At 44.3% G+C, this 13,983-nt stretch overlaps 1 protein-coding gene and 1 long non-coding RNA gene across 14 annotated transcripts in view; one reads left to right on the forward strand and one right to left on the reverse strand.

The window, feature by feature from the left end:
• FRMD4A (FERM domain containing 4A) overlaps positions 1-13,983 on the reverse strand; it is a 593,356-nt gene that overhangs the window by 71,200 nt on the left and 508,173 nt on the right. For all 13 annotated transcript variants that reach the window (XM_060192202.1, XM_060192203.1, XM_060192201.1 and 10 more), the window contains 4 exons: positions 11,874-11,957; positions 9,418-9,483; positions 8,669-8,726; positions 5,687-5,773 (listed from right to left, as the gene is read on the reverse strand). In XM_060192202.1, the coding sequence (XP_060048185.1) occupies positions 5,687-5,773; positions 8,669-8,726; positions 9,418-9,483; positions 11,874-11,957 (295 nt within the window). The remainder of the gene's footprint in view (positions 1-5,686; positions 5,774-8,668; positions 8,727-9,417; positions 9,484-11,873; positions 11,958-13,983) is intronic.
• LOC132538930 (uncharacterized) lies at positions 2,433-11,959 on the forward strand. The gene is made up of 4 exons (XR_009550253.1): positions 2,433-3,278; positions 5,647-5,795; positions 9,011-9,049; positions 11,121-11,959. It is a non-coding gene; the product is annotated as an uncharacterized LOC132538930 (long non-coding RNA).

Below are 13,983 nucleotides of genomic sequence, written 5' to 3' on the forward strand. Positions count from 1 at the left end.
AAATTCTAGCCAACCGGATACAGCAGTATATCAAAAAGATTGTTCATCATGACCAAGTGGGGTTTATCCCAGGCATCCCAGGTTGGTTTAATATACGTAAATCAATCAATGTGATCCACCACATCAACAAAAGCAAGACCAAAAACCACATGGTCATATCAATAGATGCAGAGAAAGCCTTTGGCAAAATACAATATCCCTTTATGATCAAAACACTACAAAAAATGGGAATAGATGGAAAATTCCTAAAGATAGTGGAGTCTATATATAGCAAACCTACAGCCAACATCATACTCAATGGTGAAAAACTGGAAGCATTTCCCCTCAGATCAGGTACTAGACAGGGCTGCCCACTATCACCATTACTATTCAACATAGTGTTGGAAGTTCTTGCCATAGCAATCAGGCAGGAGCAAGGAATTAAAGGCATACAGATTGGAAGAGAAGAAGTCAAACTCTCCTTATTTGCAGATGACATGATAGTATACATGGAAAAACCTAAGGAATCCAGCAAGAAGCTTTTGGAAATCATCAGGCAATACAATAATGTGTCAGGCTATAAAATTAATATTCAAAAGTCAGTGGCATTCCTCTATGCAAACACTAAGTTAGAAGAAATTGAAATCCAGAAATCAGTTCCTTTTTCTATAGCAACAAAAACAATAAAATATCTAGGAGTAAACCTAACCAAAGAAGTGAAAGACTTGTATACTGAAAATTATGAGTCACTACTCAAAGAAATTGAAAAAGACACAAAGAAGTGGAAAGATATTCCATGTTCATGGGTTGGAAGAATTAACATCATCAAAATGAATATATTACCCAGAGCCGTCTACAAATTTAATGCTATCCCCATCAAGATCCCAAGCACATTTTTTAGGAGAATAGAACAAATGCTACAAATGTTTATCTGGAACCAGAAAAGACCTAGAATTGCCAAAACAATCTTGAGAAAAAAGAACAGAACCGGAGGCATCACACTCCCAGATCTCAAACTGTATTATAGGGCCACTGTCATCAAAACTGCTTGGTACTGGAACATGAACAGACACACTGACCAGTGGAATAGAATTGAGAGCCCAGAAATGAGGCCCCACACGTATGGACATCTAATCTTTGACAAAGGGGCCCAGACTATTACATGGGGAAAGCAGAGTCTCTTCAACAAATGGTGTTGGAAACAATGGGTTGAAACATGCAGAAGAATGAAACTGAATCACTGTATTTCACCAAATACAAAAGTAAATTCCAAGTGGATCAAGGACTTGGATGTTAGACCACAAACTATCAAATACTTAGAGGAAAATATTGGCAGAACTTTTTTCTGCATAAATTTTAAAGACATTTTCAATGAAACAAATCCAATTACAAGGAAGACTAAGGCAAGTATAAACCTATGGGACTACATCAAATTAAAAAGCTTCTTCACAGCAAAAGAAACCACTATAGAAACCAAGAGACCCCTCACAGAATGGGAGAAGATCTTTACATGCCATACATCAGATAAGAGTTTAATAACCAACATATATAAAGAGCTTGCCAGACTCAACAACAAGACAACAAATAACCCCATCCAAAAGTGGGGGGAGGACATGGACAGAATATTCACCACAGAAGAGATCCAAAAGGCCGAGAAACACATGAAAAAATGCTCCAAGTCTCTGTCAGAGAAATGCAAATCAAGACAACAATGAGATATCACTTCACTCCTGTGAGAATGTCATACATCAGAAAAGGTAACAGCAGCAAATGCTGGAGAGGGTGTGGGGTCAAAGAACCCTCCTGCACTGCTGATGGCAATGTAAATTGGTCTAACCTCTGTGGAGAACAGTCTGGAGAACTCTCAGAAGGCTAGAAATGGACCTACCCTATGACCCTGCAATTCCCCTCCTGAGGATATATCCTAAGGAACCCAACACATCCATCCAAAAAGATCTGTGTACACATATGTTCTTGGCAGCACAATTTGTAATAGCCAAAACCTGGAAGCAACCCAGGTGTCCAACAACAGATGAGTGGCTGAGCAAGTTGTGGTATATATACACAATGGAATACTACTCAGCTGTTAAAAATGGTGACTTCCTAGATTTTTCCAAAATGGAGACCCCAAATCTCATCTGCTATATTCTAGTCTTTAGGTTCCTGATTATTAAACAGTTTGTTCTGTTTTATATCTTAATGTCTTTCAGCCACCAAGCTGCAGATGCTACTATGACACCAACCTAACTTTCCTGGGCAGATGACCTCACCAATGTGTCCTGGGACCCCACCTTCTCCAGAGCCCTGTCCCAGATAGAGAAAGATAGAGGCAGACTAGGAGTATGGCTCGACCTGCCAATGTCCACAAAGAAACAATTACAGAAGCCAGACCTTCCACCTTCTGCACCTCATAATGATCCTGGGTCCATGCTCCCCATGGGATAAAGAATAGGAAAGCTTTCAAGGAAGGAGATGGGATATGGAGCTCTGGGGTGGGAATTGTGTGGAATTGTACCCCTCTTATCCTATGGTCTTGTCAAAATTTTCATTTTATAAATAAATTTTTTTTAAAAAGGCCTGGGTAGGGATAGGGACAGACTGATTAGAAGGGGATGAGATATTCCTTCTTTCTTAGCTGTGAGCCACCCCATATTTTAGGCCTTTCCCCCCCAAATTTACAGGGCTTAAGAGAGAGGATTATACAACTGAGGTTGCATGGCTGCGACAAGAATGGTAAACTGTACCCCAGACAGAGACTGCTGGAGAAACTATAGCCCTGTCTATTTCTGGACAGTCACCAGCATTCCCCCTTCCTGTTTTGTGTGTGTTGTTTGTTGATGGGTCAGATGGACACATCTGAAGGTCCTCACAGAGGCTCCTGACCCCCGACATGCAATTTTGGCTTGTAGAACTCAGAGCCACCCGAGGACACTGGGGCCCTTCAGAGGAAAGGGCAGGCTCAGCACTGCCTCCACTTGAATGTTGGCTCCTGTTACTGTGGCACCATGTGACATGGCTGCTACAATTGGGTCAGAGTGTCTGCGGGGGCTCAGCCCTCACTTGGCAGTGCAGCTGGGGCTGCTCAGGGCCTCCAGGTGCATAGAATTGGGGCACCACACCCTGTTGCTCTGATCTCTGCTGGCCCCAGTGCAAGAGTCGTGACACCACCTGGGGGCATCTCTCTTGGGGCTCATCCAGCCATGAGTCTGGGCTCATCTTGCAGGGCTCTGCTGCGCACACCTGCCCTGCCTGGATGACACTCCAGGCCATGTCAGACTCTACCTGGAGACCTTCTCAAGGTCAGTTGTGGGGGGCTAGCACATGTGTGCACTCCAACTATTTCATGTCAGTTTCCAGCTGAAGTTGAGAACTGATAGACTGGAGCCCTGCAGACAGATTCAGGCACTTTATATGTGACTTTGCTTTGGTGTTCAAGACTGTGTGCTCTACATTATTAATAACTAAGGAAACCCAGGGTGGGGGGTTCAGTCACACTTCCTCAGGGACTCATAGCAGCTTGCACCTAGCAAAGATGGTTTTAATACTGGTGATGAAGTTGTGTGCTAGGGGGTATCATGTACTCTGCCTATATCTTCTTGCAACTGGGACTTCTTAACTAAAGCTCCAGTTCTGTCTCTGGTTTGGCTTTTAAGTCTCCTCTCAGGCTTTAGCAGAGGTGGCTTCCCCTGAGGCTACTAAAATGTACACTGTGATTTTCCTCAATGGCTTTTCAAAGGTCAGCTCTTATTTGTGAACACTAATACACAAATGATATATTAACATGTGATATAACATTATATTTGAATGAGGTAGTGCCTCTAGGGGAGACAGTCCAAACATGTTCAACCAGAAAACTACAATTCCTAGCATTTCATGAGGCTCCAACAGGAAGTAGAGTCACTTCCTGTCTCCAGAAGAAAAGAGGTACATCTCTGCAGCAATGCCCCTTCTGAAGGCTATTGGAGGGGTGGTCATTTTGATTCTGGGGACATGCACCTGGATCTCTCATGGGCCTGCACATTCCAAATTGCCTTTTTTTGTTGCTATTTCCAAGTAAATGTATGTTGCCAGGGTTTCATTAAAGGACCTGGCCCTGTTCATGGTTCTTGCAAGCAGCAAACACAATCAGGCAGGCTGAGAAGGGAAGAAAGTAAATGTAAAAGGGAGGAAGGAGTAAAGAGAAAATGCAATACAATGAAATTATAAAAGCACAAAAATTTAAAAGGCTATGGAGGGAAAAGGGAAATGAGGGAGAAAGAAGTTCAGATCCTATGACCAAATAAAACGGGAAAAAACAAGCATGCAGGGTCTGATGCAGGTTTTATAGCATGTGAGGAAACTGGGAAGGTTTTAGAGATAGCCAGAAAACAACTGCCCCCCACCCCACTCCCTCCACCAAGCAGGTTCCTGTTGCACTGTTCCCAAGGAAGATTTCATCCAACATTCATTTGCTGGCAAACTTAGAACTTAACTGTCTTGGGAGTCTGGCGGTATACAGCGGGTTAAGTGCAGGTGGCGCAAAGCGCAAGGACCTGCTTAAGGATCTCTGTTCGAGCTCCCGTCTCCCTACCTGAAGGGGAGTTGCTTCACAAGTGGTGAAGCAGGTCTGTAGGTGTCTATCTTTCTCTCTCCCTGTCTTCCCCTCCTCTCTCCACTTCTCTCTGTCCTAACAATGACGACATCAATAACAACAATAATAACTACAACAACAATAAAAAGCAAGGGCAACAAAAGGGAACAACAACAAAAAAGAACTTAACTGTCTTATGGACCAACTGAATGAAAATTCTCCCCAATACAGGACTCGCTCCTCCCCCAATCTGACCAGTTTCATAAAGAAGTTCACTAAAGGCAGATGTTCACAGGAGAGACCCCAGAATGCTCAGATGCTTGGTGTGGGTTTCAGTTCTGCTCGTGGATAAAGCAATCTGGAAGGACACATAGAACCAGCACCATCTCCTCATGCCCACCTCCACAGTGGTTTTGATAGACTTTTTATTTCTGTCTCAGGGTCTGAGCTGCATCTCTCCGTCACCCTCTGCTAGGACATCTGAATGTCAGCACTTGCCTCTGAGACATTTTTCCATTCTAATTTTTCAGTTTGTTCTGGTCTGAAAAATGTGTGTAAATGAAAACAGAGTGAATGCATGCCCCAAGCTCTGTTTTGTATTTACAGTGATATTGCATGAGCCTTCCCTGCTTCCCTCCTCTCTGGCAAGGGACCTTATTCTTCCCAGATTTTTGATCACATTGAATGTGCCATAAAATATTTGCTGCCTTGCAGGAATGCCTCTCACATTTCTTCCTTATTTCTTTCCTCCCCCCCTTCCCTCTGCACATGAACTTGGGGGAGAACTCAGATGAGCCTCATCGCTCAAAAGCAACATTAGTACCCCAGAAAATTAGGGAGTGGAAGAGCTCCTCAGAGTCCTTTCACTCTTCTTCACTGTAAGAGTGGAGTCACTGTAAGAGTGGAGTAGTAAATGCTTAGGTTGTCTCAGCAACAGGGAAGAGAAGTTCTCAATCAGGATACACAGAATCACTTCAGTGACTTGTCTACCCTTAAATTTGCGGGGGGGGGGGGCTAGGAAACCCTCTTGGACAGAAAGGAGAAACATTCCTATCACATCTGCACTTGGGTCACTTCTTTGTCCCCTCCCTTTGCAGACTCAGTCCTGTCTCGCACCCCATGGGAAAGCCCACTCACCTTCCTGGGTTTCACTTTGTCGTGGTAGTCATACTGGAAGATTCCTTTGTAGCTCAGTCCCAGCCACCATGGGATGCCCTGTTTGTCCTAGGACATCAGAATGGAAGTGGTAAGTAGGTTGGGAAAATATATGTGACCCTTGGGGGGAGGACTTTGGGGCTCATCTGAACAGAAGGGAAAATTCAAAGTTCTTTGAGGACGAAGCCCACTTCTGGCTTTCTACCTGAGCAGATGGGGCCACGTGGGGTGATATGAACAAGAAAAGGGAGGTGCTCAAGACTGGGGCCCCAGCTCTTCCCCTCCCCAGAAGACAGCTAGAGTTCCCTAGGAGTGAGAAGCAAATTGCTTTGCTCATTTTTCTCTTTTGGGGCTTTAGGTTTGCAATGCCTGGTCTCTCATTCCTTGCAAAGGAAGGCTGGGGAGGTGCTGAGCTTCTAACATGTCCTAAGCAGAGAAACTGTCATGGCTGTGAGAACAAGAGGGGCCTATGGGGACTTTGGAAGGTGACAGCTTTAAGAACATACATGTTTAAGATTTAGGGGTTTAGGGAGCAGTTTCAGTTCACAATATTGAATAGAAGGTAGAGACTTTTCCATACGCCCCACTCCTGCCCACCCACACAGCCTCCCCCATTATCAATGTCCCCTCCCTGCCAGTATTCCCATCTCAGTAGAACATTTGTCACAACCTACATGGACGTGCTATAATCCTGTGATATCAGGGCTCACACTTGTGGCTGGACAGGTGTAATAGTGATGCAGACCCATCACTGAGTGTCACACAGGATTTCACCTCTGGAAAGACTTTCTGAGTTGTCCCCTCAAGCCCTCCCCTACTTCCTCCCCAAGTCCCTGGGAACCACTGATCTTTTTTCACTGTCTCTACTTCTTCCCTTTTCTAGAATGTCATGTGGTTGGAATCATGCATTAATCATGCTATCTTTTCAGACTGGCTGCTTTCACTTAATAAAATGCATCTAAGTTTATTCTAATTTGACAAATAATTTAAAGCAAGGAGTGAGGTCTGCTTTTCTCGGGCCCCTCCCACTGCTTTCAGCAGGTGGGTAGCAGTGCTGGAATCGGGGCACAGGGTTCCCCTTCACCAGAAGAGGACAGCTGGGAGCAGGCTTCATTGTGTGACCCTCACTACTAGAGAGCCTGGATACTGCAGGGACAGCATGGGAAGCACAAAGCCTTTCTGTTCATTCCTTTAGCAGAGACCTCTTATTACCAGGTTGCAAGTTCCAGTTCTCTGTTCAAGAAGGGAGACTGCACCATTCACTGAAAGCTGCTGAGTGCTCAGGGTTGTCATGGCAAATCAGGGTAGTTTATATTGTAGCTATCCTGAGGTTGCAAAATTTGGGCTGAGAGATATCTCAGAGTGTACAGATTTGAGTTCTAGTAGCACATGAGAGCACCATGCCTGCACTGGGGTAGGAGGACTCCAAGGATGGTGGAGTCATGCTGTGGTGACTCTTTCTCCTTTCTCTGCCTCTACCTCTCTTCCTCTTCCCCTCTACATATATAAAAATACCAGGCCTGGGAGCGACTCAACGGCACCGCACAAGTTCCTTAGTTCATTCCCCAGCACTGCATTCAAAATAAAACCACAACCTCACACAATGTGCTTCATGGTTTTCAACTATTTGTGAGACATGAGTTAGTTCAAGGTAAGTACAAAAGAAAGGGCAAAAGAAATACAATTTTGGTTTTAAAAAGTTTTAAGACCTATGACCTATTAAAAAAAAGTTTGGGGGTATAGAATCCCTGTTTCTGGAAAGTACCTGCGTGTCTTCCAGTAGTTTGGGAGAACAGAACTCCAGAAGCCCAATAGCACAGAAGCCTCTGATGCACTGCAGGCCACAGCCCCCCTCAACACAAGGAGCTGTAGGGCAGCAAGCATGGGCACAGCTGGTTTAGGCCTGCTTGAATGCTTCCATGTGCTCTTTGTCCAGATAGGTTGGCGAGCAACTGCTTCATCCTGGAGAGTCCCAGAACCAAACACCCACACACAGCTGGCACTCTGAACATCACAAGCTTGGCATCTGGTCTCTGACAAACTGCAAAAGGGCATCTTTCTAAAGGTTCACTGGAGGCAGAAAGCAAGCAGCTCAGAGAGAGCCTTTTTGTGTGTCCAGCTTGAAGCCTGACCAAGAAATGCAGCATAGTTTTAAGCAAGTCAAGAGGCCCAACAGTCGCATCTCAAACACAGACTTCGATCCAGCTACCTCACCTGTGGACAATTTTGGGTGTATCTGGACAATTTTGGGTGGGGCTAGAGAAGCTCATTTTTAATAAGGTGTCAAGAAATGAACTGAGGGCCTCACACATGTGTAATACCACCAAGTGACCTCCAGTTCTATTTACTGGGGTTGGGGGTGGGGAGGGAGAGAAAGTCACCACTGTACTATTCCGACACGCACAGGAACTCTCTTGGTGCTGTCCACAGTGTTCCTATGTGGTGCTGGGGCTCACACCAGTAAGGTATACATTTTACCAGGTGACCAATCTCCTGGTCCAGCCCCTAATTTCTTTCACCTCATATACTCAGTTTCCCAGCCTACAGCCCAAGCTCTCCTCTTTGAAGTTGTCTGTGTGGCATGTGACTATCAAGAAAAACACTGCTTATTGTGCTCAAGTTCTTATTCTCTACACTTCCTTGTATATATGGAATCTGCTTACTCAGAGCCTGATCTACCAGGATTCTTTGAGATTGAAAGGAAGTAAGGGGGTTATTGCACTCGTCTCACAAAAGGGAAAGTGAAGTGGGGGTAGGTATTGAATCAAGTCTCCCTGTATTGGGAGCCCCAGTCAATGTCTTACCTTCTCCATTCAATTTCTCCAGAAGGGTGATTGTTCCTAAGTATTCCCCCTCCCCCTCCATAGCTTCAGAAAAATTAACAAGAAAAAATGTGAGTGTGTCTTATTCCTGTTTTGTCCTTTAGGACACAAGTGACAATCTTCACCAAATTAGATCACTTACCTTCACAGCATAATAGTGAACTCCATAGGTTGGGAGAGATTCTACAATGCTCATGTAGCTATAAGACATAAACATGGACAAGGGTGTTACTGGACAGAATCTGTGTTACATCTGCAAGTGTGTATGTGGGGTGTGTGGGGGGAGGGAGAAAGAGAGGGAGAGAAAGAGAGAGACACCAAGTCTTCAGGGTGATCATTCACAAGAAAATTACACGGGAGTGTCTTAGATGGAGTGCTAGATCCTCAAACATAAGGTCCTGAGTTCGATCCCCAGCTGTGCGTATGCCAGAATGATGCTCTGATTCTTTCTCTCACATTAATAAATAACTTTTTTTCCCCCAAGGTTATTGCTGCTTCCACTATGAATCCACTGCTCCTGGAGGTCATTTTTTTCCATTTTGTTGCCCTTGTTATTATTATTGCTGTTGTTGTTGCCAGATAGGACAGAGAGAAACCAAGAGAGGAGGGGAAGACAGAGAGGCAGATAGAAACACAGACACCTAAAGACCTGCTTCACCACTTGTGAAGCAACCCTCCTGCAGGTGGGGAGATGGAGGTTCAAACCGGAATCCTTAGGCCAGTCCTTGTGCTTTGTGCCATGTGTGCTTAACCTGCTATGCTACCGCCCAACTCCCATAAATAACTTTTAACTGAAAATCACATGGAGCTATGTCTCTGGAGTGGAACACTCCAGCTCCCATATGCTGGTGTGGGTACCAGTATAGCCCCACGCACTGAAAGGCCACTTACTTGACAATAGCTTGACCTCGGGTCTGGCCGTTGAGTTTCTTGTAGTGCTCAATCACTCTATCTTCACTAGAAGCAGAAGAAGAAAGCTCAGTTATTACAACCTCTGGGCCAACAGACGAGCATCTATGCAGCTTCTGAACCTGAGCAACTTTGCTCAGACACCTCCAAGGAGGAGACAAGGGCTCCTAGAAAAGTGGCTCATTCTTGGGGTGCTTTTCCAAATTCTTCCTGAGTGAAATTCCTTGGGATGGGGAGGTACAAAAGTGGGCTGTTATCCCCTGAGAGGACTTGTATCCCTTTTATATTATACTTGTAACAATCAGTGACACAAGATGAAAGTCCTGGCTGACAAAATACTGTAAAGGCTAGTGCACCTGCTCTACACCATGTGCATAACCCAGGCTTGACCTGGACCCTATTGCATTGGAGGACACTACGGTGCTGCTGTGTTTTTCTTTCTCCCCATTTGTCTTTCTCTTTCTTGAGAAAAAAGCTGACCTGGAGTGGTGACGATTTAGTGATGACAGGAAAAAAAAAAACCTGGGTTTTGGAGTCAGCTCCATGCAAGAAATGGGGGGGGAGGGTTGGGGTTGGGGTGGAGAAGAACAGTGTCTTCACAGGGAGGGCCACAGAATTAGGACTGACTGACCAAGACTGGAGTCAGGGTTGAGTAGGACAAATTCGCGAATGTGGACCTGGTTAATACCAAGCATGTCCCAATCAAAGGTCCAGGGACTCACTGCGACAGAACAAGCCAGCTACCAGGAATTAGATGGGGATACCTTTGCCTTCTGAAATCTTTATTTGACCACAATAAGAGACCAGCTTCCTCAGCAGTATGGGGACTTCCAGGGGAGGAGCTGCAGTCAGCCGGCCTCACTTACACATGTGGAGAAGTAGAGTTCCAGAAGCTGACGTGGTGACCTGGCCACAGCACCTTGGGACTTTCCTGTCACTCCTCTGTCCCTTCTTATAAGAGCCAGTGGGGTCCAGATGGGTTCTGGGGAGGGATCCTTAAGCCTATATTGATGAATCCTAGTATTTGTTAAAGTTTATTGCCTTGTAGGATTTTTTTTTTTTCATTTGGGGCTTAAACAAATAGGGAGTTTATTACATCATAATACAGAGCTATGGTATGATATTATTTAGGTACAAAAAAATAGGCAATGGGGTACAGATATGCTAGTATGCAACCATGAGTTTATAAGTTAGTTACAAGAGCTCAGCTATATGTATTCAGTCTTCTGGGAGAGGAAGTATGGCAGGGTTCAGAGGTGAAAGAAAGCACTCAGAGAAAGAGATCAAGTTCCAGCAGTCTGGCACTTTAATAACTTGGTTTACATAAGTCTGTCAGCCTGACATCAGTCATATGATAATTATGTCTATCAGTCATATACTAATTACATTTATGTCCTGACAATTTCACACTTCTAGTATAACTTGATATCTTGTGTCTTAATTTTCATTGAATTCTCAAAATATTTTTATTTCTTCCTTAATTTCCTTTTTGACCAAGTAGCTGTTAAGTAATATACTGTTGAGTTTCCATATTTTGGGACTTTTACTATTTTTTTTTTGTTGTTAAGTGTTAATTTAATTCTACTCTGGTCTGAAAAGATGCTTGGAATGATTTCAGTGCTCTTGAATCCTAGGATTTGTTCTAAGATTTTGTTCACCCACTTTTTCTTTTATTTTCTTTGCAGCCTTGTGTATACACAATTACACTGTCTCTGGATTGACAAGCACCACCCCCACCATTCTTTTTGGAGAGACACCACGATAGCAGTCCACCATCCATGAAGTCCACCCCCATGCTGTGTTTAGTGCTCCCATGTGGTGCTGGGGCTTGAACCGAGGCCCTTGTGTATGGTGAGGCAATGCCCTTCTGGGTGTTACTGTCTAACTCCCTCACTCACATTTTCTGTTTCAGTTAGATCACTTTTCAGAAGTAACATGTTCTATCCACTCATGTCCTAGGCCACGAAGCAGAGGTGGCGGGGGGGGGGGGGGATGTTTGCTCAATGATCACCTTAACCTTCAGTGACAAATTCATTTTAGAGTTCCAAAATTTGACACATATATGATTTTCTGTATTTCTAGAAATCCACAGGTTGGGGATCAGCTAGGAGGGTCTTTTCTAGTGTTGGAAGGTCATTCATGGGGAGGGCTGTCTGGGCATCCTCTGTTGAGAAAGGGGTGGCACTGGCTGCATTCCTCCAGGGCCCCCATACCCAAGTCTTCTCCTTACAGAACTCTCTGGGGCACCCTTCTGGGGCTGACCCAGCCCCTGCACACCTGTGCTTGTGGTTCTTATTTCAAGGAAACAGGGAAAAGAGCACTCTGCCTGCCAGTTGGGATTTAGTGAGGGTCTCCTGCAGACCCAAGCAGTGCCAGCTGGGGTCCAGGGAGGGAGGCCTGGCCAGAGGGACCCCTTATATCCCAGGGCCACCACTTACCAGTAGGCCAGAGATGGGTGCTCCTTCAGAGCCTGTGTGGGGAGGGCTGGCAGTTTCTTCAAGTCGCTCCTCACCACTTCATTGCTGAAAGAGAAGGGAGATGGGAATGCCTGAAACCATATCCTTCCCCACAGAGTACCCCACACCTACCTCTTAGAAAACAGGGAGGAGAGGAGGGCTGTTTTCACTGACTGATATGTTTTTTAACACAATGAAATTATCCAATATTTAACTAATTTGCAAGAGCCAGTCAACATATCACTTTAATTTTCTATTAATGAGTAATTAACAACTATTGATTATAATCTGGCTATATTATATCATCTATATTATACAATATAGTTCATTTACAATGATTATAATTATTTTGAAATAATATAATGTTATGATTCTTCACAGTACTGTGATAATGTAATTATATCATGTTATGTAATAATTATATAATTCTATTATAATATAGCTATAATCAATATAATAAATAACACTATAATTAATAATTATAATTATTCTGTAGCAATGATATGATTACATTTTACTAATACTATAAAAATCATAACACTATAAATAACCATGATTATTGTAGTTTAACTTTATTTTAAATATAATATAGATAACATGATTAATATATATTACAGGATTATAACAGGCTACTTGATAAATTACTCAATTTAAATATCTGATACATATTTAATTAACACCATGTAGACAAGGCCTGAGAGGCGTATAGGGGAAAAGTGTCCATGAGGTCCCCATACAGTCAGACGCTGTGTGAGGCTGCCAGGGTCCAGAATGTGAAGCCCAAATGCCTCCTCCCTGTGAGCCCATGACATCAGGACAAGCAAGGTCAGAGAGCTCTGCAGCAGTGGTTACATATTGGAAGCCATTTTCTGCAACTTAGGGTTTGCTGAGGTCCAGAAGGGACTTGAACAGTGGGAAATAAGACTAGTACCTCTTCTGCCCAGAGGCTCAAGTGATGGTATATTTGGAAGATACTTTAAGATTTGCTTTATTTATTTCGTATCAGAGAATGGGAGGGCGGGGGGGGGGACTAAAAACAAAGTAAAAATTAGAGAGAGAGAGAGAGAGAGAGGGAGGGAGAGAGAGAGAGAGAGAGAGAGAGCGCAACACAGAAAGAGAGAAAGGCAGGTAGAGAATGCAGAGTACCACTCCCACACACACAGTGCTGAGGATTGAAGTGAGGGTCTCAGGCATGAATGTCCTGCATTCTACCAAACGGGCCAGCTCCCGACTGCAATTGCAATGCAAAGTCCCCGAGATGTGACACATACCCCAGTGTCTCTGGGCCAGAACCTGTGTCTACACCACTCCCTCCCTGCAGAGGCAGCTAGCAGCATCCAGCTGAGGTGGCTCTGGCATCTAAGGGATTAGGGGAAGGGGTAAGACCACACTGACTTTGGCGGGAGGAAATGGAGTCATCCAGTATGGCATTCCAGGCTGCTTTATCCACAAGCAGAATTGTAGCCCACACCGAATATCTGAGCTGACTGTGCTAGACTTGACTCATGCTGGTCAATACTGGGGTCAGCCACCAGAACTTTCAACTGGTTCCCAGTGTTGGGGAAAGTTTATTTCCCAAGATGGAGCTGAGATTTTTTACTCACATGCTACTAAGGCCTAGTTCAAATAAATGTTTATTTCTCTAACTATATGAATAAATATGCATACACCATTTAAACAAAATTTAAAAAGTTCAGTTCCCCAAACTTTCCTCTTTTTTTTCAAATATTTAAAGACAGAGAAGGCAGAGTGAGAGTCAAAGAGCAGGGTTGGGCGATGGTGCACCTAATAGAAGGCACACATTACAGTGCTCAAGTACCCAGGTTCACACCCCAGGCCCCTAATTGCAGGAAGGAAGCTTCACCCACAGTGAAACAGTGGTGTAGGTGTCTTTCTTCTCCACCTCCCCATTGAGCTTCCTTCAGTGCAGGAGGGGCTGGCTTTTAACGTGGACTGTACATGGCAAAGCAGTGCACCATCCAATGAGCTAGTTTGCCAGCCCTTTTCAAATTCTTAAGAGAGCACAAAGATGAGCTGGATGCATTTCCGGATCAGAGTTCCCATCTGAACTCTTAGCGCCATGACAACAGCA

This window comes from Erinaceus europaeus, chromosome 6 (genome assembly GCF_950295315.1).
Source record: "Erinaceus europaeus chromosome 6, mEriEur2.1, whole genome shotgun sequence".
Taxonomy (NCBI): Eukaryota; Metazoa; Chordata; class Mammalia; order Eulipotyphla; family Erinaceidae; genus Erinaceus; species Erinaceus europaeus.